Source organism: Lycorma delicatula, chromosome 2 (genome assembly GCF_047948215.1).
Source record: "Lycorma delicatula isolate Av1 chromosome 2, ASM4794821v1, whole genome shotgun sequence".
Lineage (NCBI taxonomy): Eukaryota > Metazoa > Arthropoda > Insecta > Hemiptera > Fulgoridae > Lycorma > Lycorma delicatula.
This window is the reverse complement of record NC_134456.1, coordinates 12751830-12774876: the sequence shown is the minus strand read 5'-3', so window position 1 is coordinate 12774876 and position 23047 is coordinate 12751830. Positions and strand designations below refer to the sequence as shown.

Genomic DNA, 23047 nt, shown 5'->3' with positions numbered 1-23047 from the left:
GATTATTGGTAACAACCAATGTAAAATGTTTTAGAAATAATGAATTTTCATGAAGCTGAACTAAAGTACCATTATGGATAATATAAAAATAAATTTAATTATTTTAATAGAGATAAAAATTTCTAGATATTGATACTCTAAGAAAATTATGTTACTGAATTTTTTTAAATAATTCAAATACTTAAAACTAAGCAATGTATACATTTTTAAAACAATATAGGTAATTTTTTTTCACAACTTAGTTAAATTTATTATTAGTTATGCAATTAAAATACAGTATTAATTAAGAAAATATGTAATAGCACACCTACAATAAAATAAACTATAAAGCTGTTTTGTTTTGTAAATTTGTAAGGTTTTAGAGTTTGCAAGATGTTTTACTTGTAAGTTATGTTTTAGTAAGAAATCATTTTACTTAAAATAAAATTAATGTATTTTTATTAAACTTACTAATCAACAAACATAATCTTATTCAAACTTCCATAAAGGGGTAGGAGCAAAAAATCTTTTACTTTTTTTTGTCATTTTTGGATTCAAAGTCACATTCTTGTGCTAAATAAATTATCCTATTACATTAGTACATCACTTTGGGTTTTTATTTACAAAATTTCATTCAATAGCAGGGAATATGAAGCTTAATTTTTTGTTTGATTTCTACGTAGTTGATTAATTGATTTTTATGAAAATGTGTATGATTACTTAATGTGGCTCATTGATGGAATTTAATTTTAGTTAAATTCTTAATGAATTGGGGAGGTAAGTCACCGTGGGTCCCATATCTCAAAATTTTACATGGAGTAAAATAGTTTTTTTTGCATAACTCTTCAAATTCTTACTTACATAGTTTAATATTGTTATAACTTTTCTTCTAGATAATAATTTGTTGAGGGCTTTGATGTAGTCAAACCTACATTATATTGGCTTCCTGGGAAATTTATGCAATTCTGCTAATTTTAAAAAAATTTTTATTTATTTAACCATTTAATTATGGGTGGGTAAACAAACCTAGGTTGATTCAAATATATTGCTAATCAGTCTATCACCTTTACTACCGTTTTTAAATATAAAAGCAGTTAAAACAACTATAAAAGTAGTAAAACATTTAATTTAAAACTATTAATTTTTAATCAACAAACTAACCAAATTTGGTTGTTAGTTTGAATTAATCTCCAAAACTAACCATTGCAAGCAAAACATTTAATGTTAAAAAATACCAAATATTGAATGATTGATTTTGTTCCATGAATTTATATTAGTTTCCTAACTGAATACAAAGAAAGAATAAAAATTACTAAATAACCATAATGCAGTGATTACCTGCAAAGAAATAAGTTACAACAGACTGATGATAATTAAAAAATGATAGTATTCAGATCATACCAAAATTATGTATTAAATAGATGGCATCAGAAATTATAGGGTTACTATTTCATAGATAACAAAAAGAATTTATTCTTTGCAGGAACTGCTAAAGCAATTCCATTTATGTAAAGATTGTTAGACTGAAGAAAACTTTCTCAAATTTTTTCTATACTCTCATAACTAAGAGTTAGGCTGCTAGAATGTTTCAAAACCAGTAGATTATCTGTTTCTTTCAACTGATTGTCAATGACTAATGCTGTTTTCATGTTGCTAAAACTCATGTTAGTCATATGATAATTGTTCTCTTCCTGCATGAGCGTGTTCTCCATCCAACACTTCTCAGACACTACAAAACAGAAAATGTTTCTCTTTAATTTACTATAACATTTGTAGCAAATGGTCGAATGATATCTGTACATTTACCTTTCTTTTTCTTTCTTTCTTTTTCCTGTTTAGCCTCCAGTAACTACCGTTTAGATAATACTTCAGAGGATGAAATGTATGAGTGTAAATGAAGTGTAGTCTTGTACATTCTCAGTTCGACCAATCCTGAGATGTGTGGTTAATTGAAACCCAACCACCAAAGATCACCGGTACCCACGATCTAGCATTCAAATCCATGTAAAAATAACTGGCTTTACTAGGACTTGAACGCTGAAACCCTCGGCTTCCAAATCAGCTGATTTGGGAAGATCTGTACATTTACCTAGCGGCTTGTTTATGAACTTTTCTTTTTACTGACACCAATGTGAATGGCATAACATTTCTTGACATTCTAAACAAGTTTATTTGTAAAGTGAGTTTTCTAATTGATTATTGCGCATGATTTCTAACTAATTTCTTCTGCGCATCTATGTGTTTATTCTTTTTAAAGTTTAACAGGTAATGTAAAATGTACACAATTCAAAATGTATTTAAAACATTCCTATTTTTTTAACACATTCTGTTTTCAGTTTTTATTCAAAGCAGACCTACAATTCATTTCCTTTTCTTAGTTTACAATACATTCAAACACAAGAAAATAAATAAATAAAGTATATACAGTGTATTTTTTCAATAATTTTTTTTAATTTTCAAATGCCTACATTGTAATCACAGTTAGCTTGTTACAGAGTAAAGTTTCTGATGACAAATTGATAGTCAGAATAGACCAAGGATTATTAAGGGGAGGCAAAAGAAGGTCTACTTTGAACAACATTGAATATTATGCATTTAAAGGAATTCCATACGCAAAACCTCCTGTTGGATCACTAAGATTTAAGGTAAATTATTGAATTTATTACAGGTATCCATATTAAATAATCAAAACTTGTGTATAAGTTACTTATGTACAAAATAATTAAATAATAATAATTTTTTAATAAAAAAATTTATTCCAATTATTACAACCATACATGTGCAGGTGTAGAGTTACACCAGTAAACTTCCAACAGATGCTAAAGGAATGATAATGCTTGGACCAGTCTATTGCACTATACAACTTATGGCTTGAACGAGTCATTCAATTCCTGTCAATCATGATCTTTTTAAAAAGAAAGCAGGCTTTCAAGGGATAATTTAGTTTAATTCTCATGTCTGCAGGTTATACCAGTTCACATAAGTTTATTTTGTACTAGTAGCCAAAAAAAAAAAAAAACATTATTGCAGAGTATAAAAAAAAAAACAATGATTCAAGCATACTTATTTTTATAGCGATGACACACTCACATTAAGGGGAAGACATAATAACCATGTAGGTTGATAAGCATGTAATAAAGTTGTGTATTATAATATAAATCAGGATCTTTTAAATGATGTAGTGTTTAAGTTATAAAGTTTTATTTCAGTCATCAAACATAGTGATAATATAAGTACATAAATGTATTACTTTATTTTTTTATTTTTTATTTAATATAGAGATATCATTGCATTGTTATTTAATCTCCTAGATAAGTTGATTCTATTGCAATATAAAAAATATATTTAATAATCCCATGAATGAAGTAAAAATACTTATTAATAAAATGTATGTGTACATAAAAAACGTATAGTATAATTTATAAAATATGATTATTTACAATTCATATCATATATTAAAAACCAAAACATAAATTTTGCTTCAACGTTCAAACTTACATTGAAATTTTTAATAATATTTTTTTTTTGATAAAAATATTATTAATACTAAATATAAAGAAATTTTGATATCTAACTGTTATACAAGTTAAGCTTAAAATATAGTTTTGATCTAACTGTTCTTTACAATAAGTTCTTGAACATTGATTATGAATTGTTGCAATTTAAACAATTTTCCAAAATACTTATTGTAAAGTTGTCCATAAAAACAAAGATGAAGTAATGAGTGATAGATGAGTGTTACATTACTGTTGGCAACGCTGCTAAATAGCAATAGGTGAATGGTATTGATATCCTAAACTTTACCCTAAAGTTATTTGCAAAATGCCATTGACTACATATATTTTAAATACTTTTTCCAAAACACACACACACTCTTTAAAATTAATGTACCATCTCTTAATGTAATTAGATATCTTACTAATCAATAAATGTGCCTTTTATATTTAATGTGAAGATAAGTTGTTTCATTTTCTATAATAATAATTTTTCCTTCTTGTGTATATATATATATACATATTGTATAATTAATATTATATGAAATATAAACCAACAAAGCACAATAATTATATAAGTTAGACATACCATGTTAGTTTTCAATAACTAACTAGTTGTCATCATGATATCCTGCATCTTCACTTTGTATTAAATTCTATATTTGTTACAATAAAACATATTCTTGCTCTGAGGTAGATAATCCCCACGTCTGGAACATAACACCTGTATTTCGGCCACCTGCAGATATGAAAATTTAACTGATTAAGGAAATAGATTCGCACCATTTTTAGAGCTGGCAATGTGGTGGTCAGGGTCCAAGTGATTGCTGGGGCCTGGAATCAGTGTAGAGATTGCGCATCTGCTCTCTGCTAGGACATATGCCAGTTACACCGAAGAAACGGATCAGACTTCCAGTGTTGGAGGTGTACCCCAGCAACTAGCCTTGCTACAGAAGGGATTGAACACCATGCAAATTGAACAATCAACAAATGTGATAGAGGGTTCACACAAATACCCTCGTTTGGAACCGACCATTTTGCTTGAGGTGAAAAGGAGAAAGAGACTGATGCTGGAAGGATGGAGAAGGAGGTAAATAATATACAGAGAGCTCTATTCAAGAATAAATTTGGTAAACCAAAATATCTGGTTGTTAGTAGAGAGGATGGCAATTTTTTGAGGAGGCTCAGTTAAAAGGAGATCCATAAAAAATGCAATGGACTTCATGTAGAGATGGCTAATAACATCCAGTTGTAAAAGATCCTTGGACTAAAGAAGATAGGTGAGTTTGCTGTACGAGTTGAACCTCACAGCATCCTCAATACCTCAAAGGGTGTTGTGGTTTGTTGGGATCTACTAAATTTGCTCAGAGCAGGAGATTGTAGAGGAGTTGTCACCAAATATTGAAAGTCAAACACTGAACATGAGAAGGAACGGTGAAGTTCTTCTGTCTGCCTCTCATGTCCTTACTTTCAAAAGCCAACCCTGCAACCCATGAGATGTTTCAGGTATCAGTGTTTTCATGTGAAAGGCCACAAATATGCATGTGTGGTAAGGAAATTCATGAAGGAGAACGACACAAGGATCCTCCTTTCTGCGTAAACCCTAAAGGACAACACTCATGTAGATCGAAGAATTGACCTGCTTATAAAGACGAGGTACCTGTGCACAAAGTAAAATCCCTGCAAAAGGTCAGCTTCTTCAAAGCAAAGAAGATTGTAAGTGGACACAAGCCTAGAGCAACAACAACTTATGTCAGGCTGCAGCTGCAGTTCCTGCTCCAACTGCTGTAGATACAGAGCAGCTTCTCAGCAAACTTGCGCTTACATTGGCTACCATGATTGAGAGAATTATAGATTCTGACAACACAAGAAGACATCTACTAAAACAGAGGTTCTAGTGAGTTTGCATGACGTTTTGGATGATGGTGCAAGGAAAGTGACTGCTTTGCAGCATTCTACAGAGGCTCCCAAGCCTCCTACAATCGAGGTGGTCTCTAAACCAGAGAGGCCACCAAAACCCCCCCTCATCGTTTCATGGGAGGTGTCTGGTGCGACTACTGTTTCGTGGTCTGCGAGGTTCCGTCCTCTAGTCCGTCATCGTCCGCGGCTTCGATGGTCTCCGATTTGGAGGCCGGGAGCTATACGGGCGATGACATTCTTAACGAACACGAAGCTGTTCGTATCATAGAAAAGAATTGGAAAAAAGGATGGGCGAAAAGCAAACCAAGAGTTTAAATAACTTAAAAAATTAGAAAGTCGATAATTCTTTGGAACATCAATGGATGTTTGTCTAACATCCATGAGCTCCAACGCTTGGTACATTATGTAGACCTAATTTGTATAAACCTGCAAGAAATACATTTCTGCCGAAATGAAAATTTTCATCTAAGAAGGTACAATACCTATCGGCGAGATCAACCGTCAAATATGAGTCAGAGATGGAATGTGTAACTATATTAACGTCGACTAGAGCTACCACCGAAACGGCTGAAATAAATATAAATCTGCAAACACTTGCAGTCAGAATTAAGCGTCCGCTGCAGATCACTATCTGCACCATATACTTGCCGAATTTTGATTGGAAGGAGGATGACATAGCACGACTAATTGCTCCACCCGTACTCATACGAAACAGAAATGATTTTATTCACGGCCAGAACTCAGGCCACCCTGGAACTTAGAGGTCAAAGGGAAAATTGGCCATTCACAAGCGGCGAGTCAATGTGGCGAGAGCCGCATAGTCGGACCGTGTGGGAGTTCCTTGATGCGGTTGCTTCGTTCAACCGATATAAGTAGTTTACTTAAGGGAAAAGACTCCTATCGCGCTGCTGTAGGAAGCTGACCTAGTACTGGTAGCCTTAATCTGGGTACCAGCCAGATTAAGGCTGCAAGTGCTGTAATGGTGGACAGGTACTTGCTGGCATTCAGCAGCCTAGGCGTGGCAGTGAATTGCTGTGTTTGGCGAGATAAATTTAATTATTGATAGTCATTTATGTTTTAGCAGTTGACGGGGTGCGCCTACCCCGTCATATATGACAAGTGGGAGGTGAGACACGCAAGCGAGTGATGTATGGTACCACGTTTATTCCGCTCATGCTTTAGGTTAGCTCAAAGAGCTCTAGGACACTGGTCGCTAAACTGTTTCGAGGCTCAATAGCCGTTTGTGGCACAGACATACGGTCTTATGCTTTAAGGCGACCGAATGGGTGGTTGCGGGAGAAATGCCAAGCAAACCAATAGCGGGATGGGATGTACCCACAGGAGTAGAAAGAAACATATATTGTTCGTGCCAAAGAAAGATAAAAATTTGACAGATTACAACAGTTACCGTCCTATTTCTTTGACCTGCGCTATGGAATAAATATTTGAAAAAATTTTATAAATAATCGATCGTTTAGATTTTAGAAAAAAATCGCTTATTCTCACATCAAGCAGGTTTTCAGTAATACCACTCTACTATTGATCAAATAATAACTTAGAGAACATCATATATAACAGGTTTATCACAAGAAAACATTATTTCGGAGTCTTCTTTGATCTTCAGAGAGCATTCGATATGACCTGGCGACATGGAATAATGCTTCAAATACATGAATGGGGCATTCGTGGCAATCTGCCAGTATTAATCAGCAACCATATGAATGACCACTTTTCAATCAGAAAAAAGATTGGAAAATGGTATACCACAAGGCTCGCTGTGAGCAATACCATGTTCACGATCACCATCAATAAACTAATATTAGCCATTCTAGTAGAAATCAGCAAAAGTGTATATGTTGATGATCTGGAAATTGTATATACCAACAACGTTACAGCTATGGTGAAGTACAAATAGGAACGAACCGTAAACGCCCTTAATGAAGTTGCGAGGAATAGTAGATTAAAATTTTCACCTAAGAAAACGTACTGTGTACACTTCTGTAAGAAGAGAATTCCTCACCGAAGTCCTGATTTGACCATCGAATACTATACAAGGACAATGTACAATTTTTAGGTCTATTACTAGATGAATTCCGTATATGGGGAAGCAAAAAAGCCCTGAACATTATTAAATGTTTATCCAATATTGCTCAGATAAAGAAATACTAGTGAGGCTGTATAAAGCATTAATTCAGTTGAAACTCGACTACGGATGTATTGTATATTCATCCGCGAGAAAGTAGCATTTACGAAAGTTAGACGTAATACACAACAGCGGAATAAGATATGCCGCAGGTGCTTTTCATATAGCTGCAGGAGGAGTTAGAGAGAACTGGGTGATTCTTGGACAAGCAGTATGGCTTCCGGAAAGGAAGAAGGGCAGTGGATGCTGTTAAAAAAGTGATATAGGTGGTGAAGGTGGCGGCCAGGGGTTCTAGGATTGTGAGAAAGATTCCCTTGGTTGTTTACTTGGATGTCGCTAATACATTCAATGTGGTGAAGTGGGAGACCATATTGCGGCAGTTGAAGGAGCGAGGCATTTCACCTTACTTGTTGAGGATGACACAGTTGTACCTCAGTGGAAGGAACTTGAATATCACGTCTGAGGTGGGGGGGGGGAGGTCGTCGTGTCCATGCAGCGTGGGGTGCCGCAGGGGTTAATTTTGGGGCCCATCTTGTGCAATGTGGTGTACGACGACCTCTGGCAGGAGTGGCCGCCGGAAGTACAGTTAGTGGCATACACCGATGATCTGGCGGTAGTAGTGGCGGCGAAGGAGTTGGAGAAGGTGGTGGGAATAGTTACGAAAACCATTGAGAACAAGTCGTGGTTTCAGACGCAGGGATTGCAACTGTCAGCTAAGAAAACTGAAATTCTAGCAATGACGGGGAGGTGGCGAATACCCCCTTTTGCTGTCCAAGTCGATAGAGAAATGATCAAAATTTTTAATGATAAGGTTTCAAGTGGCGCAAAAAAAACGAAAGAAAAATTTTAGGTGAAAAACATATAGGTAGAAAAGGATTTCTAGATGAATTCTGTTTTATCATCTCATTGAACAAAAAAATCATGGGCAGACCACAGCGATGCAGAGCTTAATTTACCAATAACTAAAGGTGAATGCATAATTAAAATTCATGCTGGGGTTGAAATAGGTTTTATTCCAAATGTAATGTTATCTTGGACAGCCAAATCAAAAAGTGGTGGTTATTATGATAGCAAAAATAATAAAAATTATATGAAATGGGCTGAAAAAAAATTAGTTCCTAATCTTCCTCCTGAGTCTTTGGTAGTTGTTGACAATGTTCCGAATCGTAATATCCATTCTGAAAAAAATTCCACTGTCATCAATCAAGAAACAAGACATGACTGTTTGGCTACATAAACATCATATTCCATTTGCATTATATGCATGAATTTTACCTTGTATTTGTGATTGTATTTTACCTTTCACAACAGACTTAAATACATCCATAACTACTCGCACGTGATCGACTACTTTAAAAAGTTTGAATCGTAAACCAGGATAAAACGTTTTACAAAATAACGTATCGTAGATTAATTTACTGTTTAACAAAATTCACGACACTCGCCAAAAAAAATGTACCGGGAGCTAGAATCACAACTAAACTTCATATACAGGAAAAGCAAAAGAGAAACAATAATAATATAAAATAAAAATAATGCTTTGTATTTGAAACATGATGTCACTTTCTTAACACTGTAAACACATAAAAATACACTGCTTCGTAAACAATATTACCATCATGTTTGTGCTACTAAGAGATAACTCCCACGGTGTGCGAATGTTTCAGAGAACAGTATAGCAGTGACGTGTGACCTGATCATCCAAGCTCGCCGTTACTTGGCGGCAACTGTACAGTGGTACACCGATTATCTAGATTGACCTTTGCAAACCGAATGTGTGTAATGAGAAATCTGGATAATAGGAAATTAAAAAGGTTAATCGTACATACAGGACTAATCATTCTGTTTAATGGTTGTCACACTTAATGAATAGACGAAAATGTAAAAAAATATATATATTTCAGTAAAATTGGAAAGATAATCAGAACATACATATAATGTATAATGTATGTCTTAATTTGGTTTACATATAAATAAATGTAATAAAAAAGATATACAGTAATTCATGAAAAAAAACATCAAATGAATAGAAATTTGATAATAAAAGAATTAGAATTTACAAAAATTATCTGAAAGATAATTTAGATCTCCTCTATGAATCATGAGACCTTGCCGTTGGTGAGGGAGCTTAGTACTCAGTGATACAGAGTAGCTGGACCGAAGGTGCAACCATATCGGAGAGGTATCTGTTGAGTGCCAGACTAAGGAATGATTCCTGAAAGAGGGTAGCAGCTCTTTCAGTAGTTGTTAGGGGCGTGAGTCAGGACGACTTAAACGGTCATATCAACATCACTCAGTCCTCTGAGTACTGCGCAGCTGAAAGCAATGGAAAACTACAGCTGCTTTTTTTCTAAGAAAATGTGGCTCTCTGCATTTTCATATAGCAATGATGGTGGCGCCTTCCTCGGTAAAATATTCCGGAGGTAAACTAGTCCCCCGTTCGGATCTCCGGGTGGGGACTACTAAGGAGGGGGTCACCAGAAAATTAAAAAATAACATTCTACGAGTCGGAGCGTGGAATGTTAGAAGTTTAAAAAAGGTTGGTAGCCTGGAAAATTTAAAAAGAGAAATGGATAGGATAAATGTGGATGTAGTAGGAATTAGTGAGGTTCGGTGGGAAGAAAAAGGCGACTTTTGGTCAGGTGATTTTAGAATAATAAACTCAGCTTCAAATAATGGGCAGGCAGGAGTAGGTTTCATAATGAACAAGAAGATAGGGAAGAGAGTAGAATATTTCAAAACGCATAGCGATAGAATCATTGTAAGAAGGATAAAATCAAAACCTAAACCGACAACGATTGTTAACGTTTATATGCCTACAAGTGCCCATGATGATGATGAGGTAGAGTGTGTATATGAAGGGATTGATGAAGCAATTAAACACGTAAAAGGAGATGAAAATTTAATAATAGTTGGAGATTGGAATGCAAGCATTGGAAAGGGCAAGGAAGGAAATATAGTAGGTGAATACGGGCTGGGCAAAGAGAATGAAGGAGGGGACAGACTTATAGAGTTTTGCACAAAGTATAATTTAGTAATTGCCAACACCCAATTTAAAAATCATAATAGAAGAATATACACTTGGAAAAAGCCAGGCGATACTGCAAGGTATCAGATAGATTATATCACGGTTAAGCAGAGATTTAGGAATCAACTCATTGACTGCAAAACTTACCCTGGAGCAGACATTGATAGCGACCATAATTTGGTGATAATGAAATGTAAATTGGGATTTAAAAACTTGAAGAAAAGGTATCAGATGAATTGGTGGAATTTAGAAAAGCTTGAGGAAGAGGAGGTAAAGAAGATTTTTGAGGAGGACATCGCAAGAGGTCTGAGTAAAAAAGATAAGGTAGAAAATGTAGAAGAAGAATGGGAGAATGTTAAAAAGGAAATTATTAAATCAGCAGAACGAACTTAGGCGGAACAAAGAGAACTGGTAGAAAACCTTGGGTTTCAGATGATATATTGCAGCTGATGGATGAACGTAGAAAATATAAGAATGCTAGTGATGAAGAAAGTAAAAGGAACTACTGACAATTAAGAAATGCTATAAACAGGAAGTGCAAACTAGCGAAAGAAGAGTGGGTTAAAGAAAAGTGTTCAGAAGTAGAAAGAGAAATGAACATTGGTAAAATAGACGGAGCATACAGGAAAGTTAAGGAAAATTTTGGGGTACATAAATTAAAATCTAATAATGTGTTAAACAAAGATGATACACCAATATATAATACGAAAGGTAAAGTCGATAGATGGGTGGAATATATTGAAGAGTTATACGGAGGAAACGAATTAGAAAACGGTGTTATAGAGGAAGTTGAGGAGGATGAAATGGGAGAAACAATACTGAGATCTGATTTAAGAGAGCATTAAAAGATTTAAATGGCAGAAAGGCTCCTGGAATAGACGGAATACCTGTAGAATTACTGCGCAGTGCAGATGAGGAAGCAATTGATAGATTATACAAGCTGGTGTGTAATATTTATGAAAAAGGGGAATTTCCGTCAGACTTCAAAAAACGTGTTATAGTCATGATACCAAAGAAAGCAGGGGCAGATAAATGTGAAGAATACAGAACAATTAGTTTAACTAGTCATGCATCAAAAATCTTAACTAGAATTCTATACAGAAGAATTGAGAGGAGAGTGGAGGAAGTGTTAGGAGAAGACCAATTTGGTTTCAGGAAAAGTATAGGGACAACGGAAGCAATTTTAGGCTTCAGATTAATAGTAGAAGGAAGATTAAAGAAAAACAAACCAACATACTTGGCGTTTATAGACGTAGAAAAGGCATTTGATAACGTAGACTGGAATAAAATGTTCAGCATTTTAAACAAATTAGGGTTCAAATACAGAGATAGAAGAACAATTGCTAACATGTACAGGAACCAAACAGCAACAGTAACAATTGAAGAACATAAGAAAGAATCCGTAATAAGAAAGGGAGTCCGACAAGGATGTTCCCTATCCCCGTTACTTTTTAATCTTTACATGGAACTAGCAGTTAATGATGTTAAAGAACAATTTAGATTTGGAGTGTAACAGTACAAGGTGAAAAGATAAAGACGCTATGATTTGCTGATGATATAGTAATTCTAGCCGAGAGTAAAAAGGATTTAGAAGAAACAATGAATGGCATAGATGAAGTCCTACGCAAGAACTATCGCATGAAAATAAACAAATACAAAACAAAAGTAATGAAATGTATTAGAAATAACAAAGATGGACCAATGAATGTGAAAATAGGAGGAGAAAAGATTATGGAGGTAGAAGAATTTTGTTATTTGGGAAGTAGAATTACTAAAGATGGACGGAGCAGGAGCAATATAAAATGCCGAATAGCACAAGCGAAACGAGCCTTCAGTTAGAAATATAATTTGTTAACATCAAAAATTAATTTAAATGTCAGGAAAAAATTTTTGAAAGTATATGTTTGGAGGGTCGCTTTATATGGAAGTGAAACTTGGATGATCGGAGTATCTGAGAAGAAAAGATTAGAAGCTTTTGAAATGCGGGCTATCGGAGAATGTTAAAATTCAGACGGGTGGATAAAGTGACAAATGAAGAGGTATTGCGGCAAATGGATGAAGAAAGAAGCATTTGGAAAAATATAGTTAAAAGAAGAGACAAACTTATAGGCCACATATTAAGGCAACCTGGAATAATCACTTTGATATTGGAGAGACGAAGAGAGAGAAGGGAAAAATTGTGCAGGCAGGCAACAATTGGAATATGTAAAACAAATTTTTAAGGTTGTAGGGGTATACCGAAATGAAACGACTGGCACTAGATAGGGAATTTTGAAGAGCTGCATCAAACTATTCACCTAAGACAAAAAAAAAAACTATGACCGAAGACAAAAAAAAAATCTGAAAGATTTAAAATTTATTATACTCCTCTTTAATGAAGAGGTATTGGAGAGAAATTGAGTTAAGTTACTGTGTGTGTTACAAAAAATATAATTTCCTAAAATTACAAAAAATCAAAAAAAAAGAATTACAGTATGTGTATTATTAGTTATATTGGGCACAGATTTTTTTAAAACTCTAATAACTAACTTTTGACATAATTTCACACAACAACCACCATATAACAGCAGTATTTCATTTTAATATCTTTGATCGTCTTAATCCTGCCACTCACATGTTTATTATCAACCAAAAGAATTTTCCATTAATTCTTTGTAGTAAAGGTAATCCATGGAGATAATATCATCGGGATCAATTGGTTGTAAAATGGATGTAATATTTGGAGGTAGAAGCGGAACTTTGAATTTTCCATTCTCTTTCTAAGCAGCCTCTACTGAAGAATGAGTAGGTGCATTATCTAATATCAAGGGAAGGTTCCCATTTTTGCCCCTAATATGCTGGTATTTTTTAACCATTGATATAAATTAATTCTTACACCAATCTCAAAAAATTTTGATAGTCATCCATGCTTCTTTTGTTTTTGAAAATAACTGGAAGATCTCAGACAACTTTAAAAGCATGTGGTTCTTTTTGATTTGGCAATCAGCATGAGATTTAATCCATGATCTTCAGTTGCATTACTACTGACCAACAACGACACGCATTCTTTAGAAATTTTGAATCCTGGAGCTGATTTTTCATTCTGTGAAACTATATTTTTCTTAGGAAGAAATTTCCATTCAAGGCCTGTTCCATCGACATCATAAATAAAGTGGTGTTCATCATAATCTTTCAAAAAAATCATCAAATTGTTGAATTTGATGGGATCATCAATTTTGTTGGGAAGTTTGCTGATAATCTTTCTGCTTGAATTTCAATTTTCCGATACCATGACATTGTTAAAATTTTAAATCAATCGTGTACTTGCTTTAAAATTTTCATCTGTTGCATCTGTAGACCTTTTTATTTAACAAATTATGCCAAAATACTGTGTTTCTTATAGGGTTATTCATTAAAAAGTAAAGAAAAGATGTCAATTTTCAACATACAAAAATCTTTGTAAACTACAAATATTTATAGAATTTAATAGAAACTTTGAGTGTGATTTTCCAAAAAGTGACTCTTCTCTATGCACACCCTTATTGTATGAATCTCCTAAATACACATATGCTTTAAGTTGTACGAATTGCAAAAAAGTCAGTTAAAAGATCAGTAAAAACAAACATTGATAAAAATATATATCAAAAACCTTCTCTTCAAGGTTTTTGAAAGAGCATTTTAGATTTCTTAAATAGAGTATGAATTAGTTTTAAAACTGCCTAGTGTGAGTGAAAGGAGTACAGACTGTATATTCACTGTATATTCAAATAAAGGAATGTCAGTGAATCAAGCAAGAATATTATACTAATGCCAGGCATTAGAGCCAAAAGTATGAAATTCTTTGAGGAGGACAATAGTTAAGATCAATTAAAGAGTAAAAAGTAGCTACAAAACGTTTTGAACAGCAATAGTCATTTTTAATGACAAAATGCAAGCGACTTTACCTTACATCCAGAATCTTTTGGGTTCAAATCCAAATAAGGATAGGTATAGTACTTTTATTGCAAATATTAATTATAATTTTCACATTAACTTCATTTATTAAGTGAATTATCATTAAAAAATAATTTTCTACATGTTTAGGTATTTGAAAATTTTACTGAATGTTAATTAAAATGAAAATTATGTTAAACTATTTAACATAATGTTAGAATTTCAGACTTTCATACATTAGGTTCTGGATCTAAACATCAGTCAGTCATAGTCACATATTCAGTCACCCATATACCTACACGCAAACCTCTAATTAACAGACTAGTTTCTAATAACAGAAACTAAAAAATAAGAGAAATTGATAAAGATTATTTTAATGCATAATGATTACTATATTTCATTAATAACAGAAACTATTTTTCTTGAGGTTTTAGTCATTTAATTGATTTAATGCACTTCCCTATTCCTTTCTATTCAGTAATATCTTCCCTAATATACCCTTTATATTCTATATCATCAATTGAGGATGTAATGTTAACATAAATAAAAATTACAGGATCCTGAACCAGCAGAACCTTGGCATGGAATATTTGATGCTACAAAAGAAGTTACTGAGTGTCCTCAAATTAATTTTATCAAAAAACAAACTGGATATGAAGACTGTCTACAACTTAATGTGTATACTCCACAAGTACGTTTAATTTCTTATATTATTTTTATGCATTGTAATTAAACCAAAAAGTATAAGTTAAAGTTATTCCATCTTTCTCAGAATAAAAACATATGAGAAAAATGTGAATGATTTGTAATTGTTTTCAAGTGAAGTAGGAAAATTAATTAATAATTATCCTTGTTTAATTATTATGCTGAACATATATGTAAAACAAAATGAACTAGTATCGGGAATTAAAATTATGTATAAAAATAATTGAACTGATAAAAAAACATTGATAAAAAAATTTTTTTTAAATATACACATCTGTATATATATATATATATATATATATATATATATATATATTTGTGCGCCCCCCTTCCACACACACACACACACACAGAGAGAGAGAGAGAGATTGAGAGAGTAAAGTTTTCAGTATTTACAATAATTTACATAGTGCTCATTTTCAAAAAGCAATCAGAACAGAAGATTTTGGTACAATCACAAAGAATGGTTTTGGTACCAAAAACATTTTTTTGTTGACTGAAAAGAAAAGGGGACAGACTTAAAATAACACAGACTTAAAAGAATAAAATATTTAAAATTATGGATATGTGTAATGGAATTGTGAAGGAAATACAAACTGTATTTAAAAAGGCACTATTGTTGTATAAGTTCATTCCTGTATTACAGTCACTGTTAATATGTATAATGTTTAGGTACAATATCTAGTTTTTCAGTACTGACTCTAGAGTTAATCAACTATACCTACTAATATATCAGTTGAACCTAAAAATAAAACCAGTTAAAACCTATTGTACCTTATTGAATTTTAAATAATCTTTTAGTAATTAAAAAAAAAAAACTCACAATAGAGTTCTATTCTACTACAACTGTGTCAAAAGTTACCTAAGAAAAGTGACAAAATACATGAAAAAGATAGCAATCTGTTTATTTATACTAAGAGCATCAAAGAAATAAATTTATTCTTTTATTATATAAATACTTATTGATATTCACTTCAATATCTGTTATACATGTAAAAAAACTTGTCTGTTCCAAAAAATTACTACACATAAACTTTATTTACCTAAATTTATAAAAATTGAAAGAGCATTGTAATTGTAGAGTTTCTGCATTTTTACTTCAAATTTATAGTTAGTTATTTAATATTGACTAAATATATGTTTATCTGTTAATATCTTAAATAAATAGTCTTCAGCTAAAGAGTATATAAAATAATCTTTGATGAATGTAATTTGTATAAAGTGAATGAAGGTATTTTGTAATTTTTGAAACTGTGCTGACAGAATGCAGGAAAACATTAACTCATGAAAAATGCAACATTTCAATTTTATTTTTTACAATAATTTATCCTATACTCCCAGAATACTAATTTTTTTTCTAGATATCACAATGAAAATACAGATCCTAAAATATTAAAAGATGTTACTAGTACAATAAAATATTTGTGTGGTTGTAATCTAAAATTGAATAATATTATTTAAAATGTTCTGAACTGTTAAAATATTACTTAAATATAGAACTTAAATATTAAACTTCAATAAAATTGGTGAAAGTATGTGGATTAATGATCAAATAGAATTAAACTTTTTTATTTCTCATGTTTTATAGTTTTTTCATTTGTAAACACAACATGAGAGAGAAAAAGCTGTTTGATTCTCTGAATTGTTCTAAGCTACTGTGTTTTTAATGAGGAAGTTCATTGAAATGCATCTGAACAAATACTAGTATACTATATTAATATTAACATCAAAAGTAAAAACATGACTGTTAAAAAGCGAGTAATCTTGATAATTACATGTTTTAATGACTTAGAAAGAATAGTTTTTTCTCTACTATTGTTCATTATTTCTCCCTTTAATTTAATTCATTGACTGTTATCGTTTTTTTCTTTTAGTTTTTAGATAAAAAAGTTAAAAGATATCCAGTGATGGTATGGATTCATGGCGGTGGATTTACTTACAACAGTGCTGTTGAAGATGCGTATGGAGCTGGTTTGTTAATAGAACATGGAGTAGTACTGGTGTCACTAAATTATAGAGTTGGTGCTTTTGGTATGGAGAATTTTGAATTTCTTTCATAATCTTTTTTTTATCATTAAAATATACTGCTCTGTAAAATCTAATGACAGCAACCAAAGATTTTATTCTAAAATTTGATACAATTTTAATTTTTTTTAAATTTAGTGAGGATTAAAAAGTAAAGTAAAATATGGGAGATTGATAAAATTGATTAAGGCCTAGTTAATGTACATTTACAATTACTGTGAAACTGAGATCATTAGAAATAACAAATAAAAATAAAGTTATTAAATAAAATAAAACTCAGTGTGTAACATCATTTAAAAAAAAAAAAAAACATAGAAACGGTTTCCTATAAATAAATCTAAATCTATCTGATGTGTTGCTAAATAGTTGTACATACTTAAATGCCAAATGTCTATAACCGAAAACAATGTTAAATTTTTGACTAACTGATGTTGTGTTCCATTAAGCATGCTGACAATGATGACTGAGTATTTAGGTACCATCAAACATTTTAGCTGCATTGCTCTCTACATTTTTTACAGAGAAACCAGATATGTCATTATTACTCACACCATGTAAAGCCTAACAGTTAAATAATTAAGGATGGACTAATTTTACCTCAAGTTTACAATAGCAGATCAAAATGGTCTCTAGGTCATAAAGCAGAGCCTAGAAATGTAGAGCCTCATGTATTAAGAAACAGTACAGCGCTCAGAAGATAATTAACAGAAATTTTAAATTAATAAAGCTGCATACAACAAAGCAAATATCTTCTTGAGAGATATTACAATAATAATTAAATAATATAAGTATAATATATAATATACAAACTTGATAAAACTGACCCTCACAAGCACTAAGACAAAAGTAAATTTCAGAGGTGAGCTCTCAGAACCACTTGAGATCAATACAGAACTGTGCCAAGGCGATGAACTCTCACTGTTATTATTCAACTGCTCTCTAGAAATGATAATGAGGAAATGGCTCAAAAAATGCCCCAAAAGTAAAAATAGGCTGAAAGATCAAAACAATTGGCACAATTGACAACTTGGCACAGCTAGCAAACCACATTGACAAAGCTGAATCACAGAAATTTGCAAATAAAACAATGCAAATAAAATTGGCCTCAAAATATCATTAAAAAAGACAGAAATTATGTCCCATAATAAATAAAGCAACACAATTAAAAGAAGTAAACATAAACAGTAATTAAACCAGTTTAATTACCCTATTTAAATACCTCAGAGAAATAATAACAAATAATATAAACGAAAAAACCTAAATCCAAATAAGAAGAAACAAACTAGTGAAGGCTCACAAATTAACCTGGTACACTTACAATAAAAAATGACTATCAATAAACGCAAAAATATGACACTATAACAGTTATAAAACCAGAAGCCATTTAGAATAAAAAACACTCTTCCACCGGAACAAACCATCAAAGACAGACAGACTTCAGAAAATCAAAAGAAGAAATGGAAGAACCTGCATCAATAGAAAGTACCAGAAAGACAGGCAGTGATGGATTGTGCCCAACAAAGTTGTGTATAATGAATAAGAACTTATCACTTAATACCATGCATAAGAGGAGACTAGAATTCTTTGGCCTTATCATGAGGATGCAAGATTCAAGACTTCTGAAACATCTAGTACAGTACAATGTTGACTTGCTGTTTAGGTGCTACCTAGACAGGATGCAGATGGATCAGAGAAATAAGAGAGGATCAGAAGGAGATTGGCCTTATACCAGAAGTCACCACAGATAAGATAAAATTAAACAAGAAAATCAAGAACAAAAACACTCACAAGAAAAAACTCACAACATGAACATTTTCAACACTTGAAAGGGCACAAAGATTTGAACGTATGAAATAGTACTGGGAGGACTGCAAGGCCCAAACAGTCCCACCAAATAGACTGACTAAAGTGATTCCAAATGGTCATAAAAGATAATAATAATATATTCATAATATATATTAAACTATTATATAATTAGTTAGAGAGAATAGTAACCAAGAATAACAAGCATTCCTAGCCAGTACTAAGGAAAGTGAAAGTGAAGTAGTTTTCTTTACTAAGCTAAATAATTATATACAACATGTGAAAATCTAGCCCTCAGAAATTAAGTTGATAATAAGTGACATTTTGTTCTGATCACCATCATGATCAATCTGATCAATAACCTTCAGAGAAAGCAAACCTGATTATTAGTACTTGGATGTCAGTTGCTTTTACCATAGCTATAAAAAATACTGAGACAAATTATTGAAAAGAACAAATTAATGCAGTTGTTTAAGAGGGAAGCAATTTATTACAAATTTTGTTTCTATTCAGCCGGGGAATCAGGGTTTTATACACAAAATTAAAAGGTTAAAAATTAGACTGTATAGAAATTAAAAATATTTTATAATAATTTTAATCAATTCATTGGAGAGTTCTCTGAAAGTAATATAATCAACTTCTGGTTAAAGCTTTTTTGCTAATTATCTTCATTTATTTATTTAATAAGTTACTTTTAACTAATGGTATACATAATAATTTCTTGTAGAAGAATCAGTTTTAAAAAATATGTTGAAGTTTCTTTGTAAGTTAATTTAATTATTCAATTAAAAACAGCTGAGAAATTTAAGCTTGTGGTTTACAGCCAATTCTTGTTTATCTCAGGATTTGACTATTTCCTTAGTTAATGAAAGAATTAACCTAAGATGTAAAATGAAAGCCGCATTCTAAGATGTAATCTTGGAACTGTTTGAATGTTTTATATTTATCTTGAATACTTTCACACGTCACACAATGCCTAGAACATTGGGATGAAGTTTTTTTTAGGAAGCTTCATTCTTTTAATGAGTGAATCTTTAATTTTTGAAGGATCTATTTAACATTGGGAGTTCTGAGAACGGTATTGCACCTGCTATGTAGTCAATTCCAACAACACATATACATCCCGTACACTTTTATGATTGTATCTTATCTTCTTGGAAATTCATTTGTATTTGCTATCCCTTAGTAATGTCTTACTTATACGAAAATCATGAATCAAGATACAATCCCAGTTTAGTGCATTAACTAATTTTATGGCTGAAAGTGCGTTACCACCAAAAATATTTAATTAGCTAAGTGTGAAAGAAACTTTATTGAGTGGAAATCTAAAATAAATTTTAGTGAATGAGTGATGAAAAATTTTATAAAGAAAATGACAGATGATTTTTGAAAGAAAGATTGATTTAAATGTATATTTCTTCTAGAAACGTACAATTTTATGTTAGTACCAACAAAAAATTGTACAGTAAAGGTAATGAGAGTGAGAATGAAAATAATTTTCTAAAAAAAATACTGAAGAACTAGTATGTATGGTGAGGAAACAGATTTGTAAAGATATTTTATCACACATAGTAATCGGGATGCTACAATTGGTCATAGACCTGTAGTTACTGAGGAGAGAAAACATGAAGGAGTGACAGAGGACAGATAGAGAGATAATTTATCAATAATTTATTTCCACTGTAAGCTTAGTCATAAACAAAAAAAAAATCATGTTCCAATCTATCAAAATTGTCTATTTAACTAAGTTTGGATTATTTTTAGGATTTCTAAATATGTTAAACCAACATGTACCAGGAAATGCTGGCCTGAAGGATCAAGTATTGGCACTGAAATGGGTAAAACATAATATATATAATTTTGGTGGAGATCCCTTAGATATTACAATTTTTGGTGAAAGTGCTGGCTCTGCTTCAGTACAATATCATACCTTATCTCCACTATCTCAAGGTAAGAAATCATGACTGAATTCTTCAATTAAATAAATGTAATAAAAAATATTTCTCTAATCTAACCAAGAAATATTGATTATTATTGTTTTATATACTTTGGAGATTTCTATGAAAATCCATATTTAAAAGCTTATTAAACAATTGTTTAAAGTGTATAATTTTATATTTTAAAGTAATTCATTAATATTAAACGTTGATGGTGCAACCAATTCAGTCACTAGCTGTGTCTCAGGAAAGAGTAACTTAGTAATTGTGCAATAACTGCTGTAAACTGCAAGCTGGTTACAGCTAATGTAAAGCAGTACCATCACACAAAAAATTTATATCACTCTTTAGTCATTTTGCAATGCCAATTGATAAGTATTTGTTAATTTGTTTGTGTGGCATCACTAATTTTAATGAAATCCTCACATACGGTTTACAGTTCAAAGGTTAGACCCAGGTGAATACTAAAAACTCTTAAGAGTACTCTTAAAGAATAGTAAATAATAATTACACACAATAGACGCTTATACCAGAAGCATCTAATGATAGTCCATCCAACTAAAAAAATAACCTCTCTTTACTGCTGATAATTATTAGCAGTAAAGAGTAATTACAAACTGTTTGCCCTGTTTTCTTATGATAACTATTCCTTATTTGATTTTATATTGATTCTCTTATAATGTCTTCACAAAAAAAAACAATTAATTTTCTACACAATCTATTACTTTACCTAGCACTAAAATATGAATTTCTTCTATATTATGCTACCTTGTCTACCACTCTTACATAGGCTAATTATAGTCCATACTCTGCCTGTAAGAATGGCTTTGTGTTTATACTTTCTGATAAACTTAATCTCCAGCAAGAGATTCAGTTGAACTACTTTCCTTCTAGAATTTTTCACCAAAGGTGACATAAATAAATATTGATTTCTAAAAAAAGTGGGAAAGTGCATTTCTTTAGAAAATAAATTATCAGTTCGCTATTGCTATCAGCCAAGAAGTAAAATTGCTTAAATGTATTAATAGTTTCATATTTATTGTTAAGTCTTTATCAACCATCAATATGTTGTTGTCCTCAGATAACTACTAAAAGGATGCTGCACCGTTTCAAGAATTTTTCTTTTTTCCTTACTGCCACAGACCCACATGTTGTGCTACTAGTCTCAAAGGTATGCAAATTTTTACCTGATGGATATGTTCACATATAAATATATGACACTCCTTGCTTGTGGCACAGTATTCTTACTAATTTGTGACATAATTTTAGTGTACTGTACTCAAAAATTATATCACCAAACCTCAGACAAGGTCTTTTTCTGTCCATGACTATTTATTCAGTTGCCAGCAGCTAGGCTCCCATCTCCATACCATAATTGGAGTGGCAAATTGTAGTAACAGCATTCATTTTACTTTGCTTTTTATTTTTTATTTTTCTTATGATTTAGGACTTTTTCATAGAATAATAATGGAAAGTGGAAGTGCACTGAATCCATGGGCATTCACTGAAGAACCAAGAGTTCGTGCTTTTCAGTTGGGAAAATTATTAAGTTTTAATGGCACGGATGATAATGAATTGATTGAATATTTACAAAAAATACCTGCAGATGAGTTGATTGAGGCTCAGAACCAAATCATAAATAATGAGGTGATTAATTTCCTGATGTACTAAGTTTTTATTAATTTTATTAAGGCTGAAGAACAATTAATTTTTTCAATTTGAAATACAGATTGAAAGTAAATCATAATATAAAACATAAATTGTGGAAATAAATTTATTTTTGTTTAAAAATCTCAAAAATATTTTTAGCTATAAATTAAATACCAATTTAATATTAAATAAATTGCTTTTACAGCTAAATTTTATATGAAAATAAAAAATATATCTGTATAAAATATAAATACATTTCATTCAGTAGTAATGTAATAAAATTTTTGTAATTGTAATTAACACCAAGTGAAGTTATTTCAGTAGAAATAACCCTGTTTGTGTGAAAAAGAGCATAGCTGAAGAGAAAAGTGGCTCAAATGTGATGAAAGTGCTGTTAGCAAATCTAAAAATATTTTTCTGTATGGGGTCAAATAATATTTTTTGCTAATCT

General features: G+C 31.7%; 1 protein-coding gene across 1 annotated transcript in view; it reads left to right on the top strand.

The window, feature by feature from the left end:
- The first annotated feature begins 2481 nt into the window (after window positions 1-2481).
- Window positions 2482-23047, top strand: part of LOC142319833 (acetylcholinesterase-like) — a 36201-nt gene continuing 15635 nt past the window's right edge. The window contains exons 1-5 of the mRNA XM_075357506.1: window positions 2482-2624; window positions 15033-15167; window positions 17056-17212; window positions 20774-20959; window positions 22394-22593. Of these exons, the coding sequence (XP_075213621.1) occupies window positions 17089-17212; window positions 20774-20959; window positions 22394-22593 (510 nt within the window). The 5' untranslated portion in view covers window positions 2482-2624; window positions 15033-15167; window positions 17056-17088. The remainder of the gene's footprint in view (window positions 2625-15032; window positions 15168-17055; window positions 17213-20773; window positions 20960-22393; window positions 22594-23047) is intronic.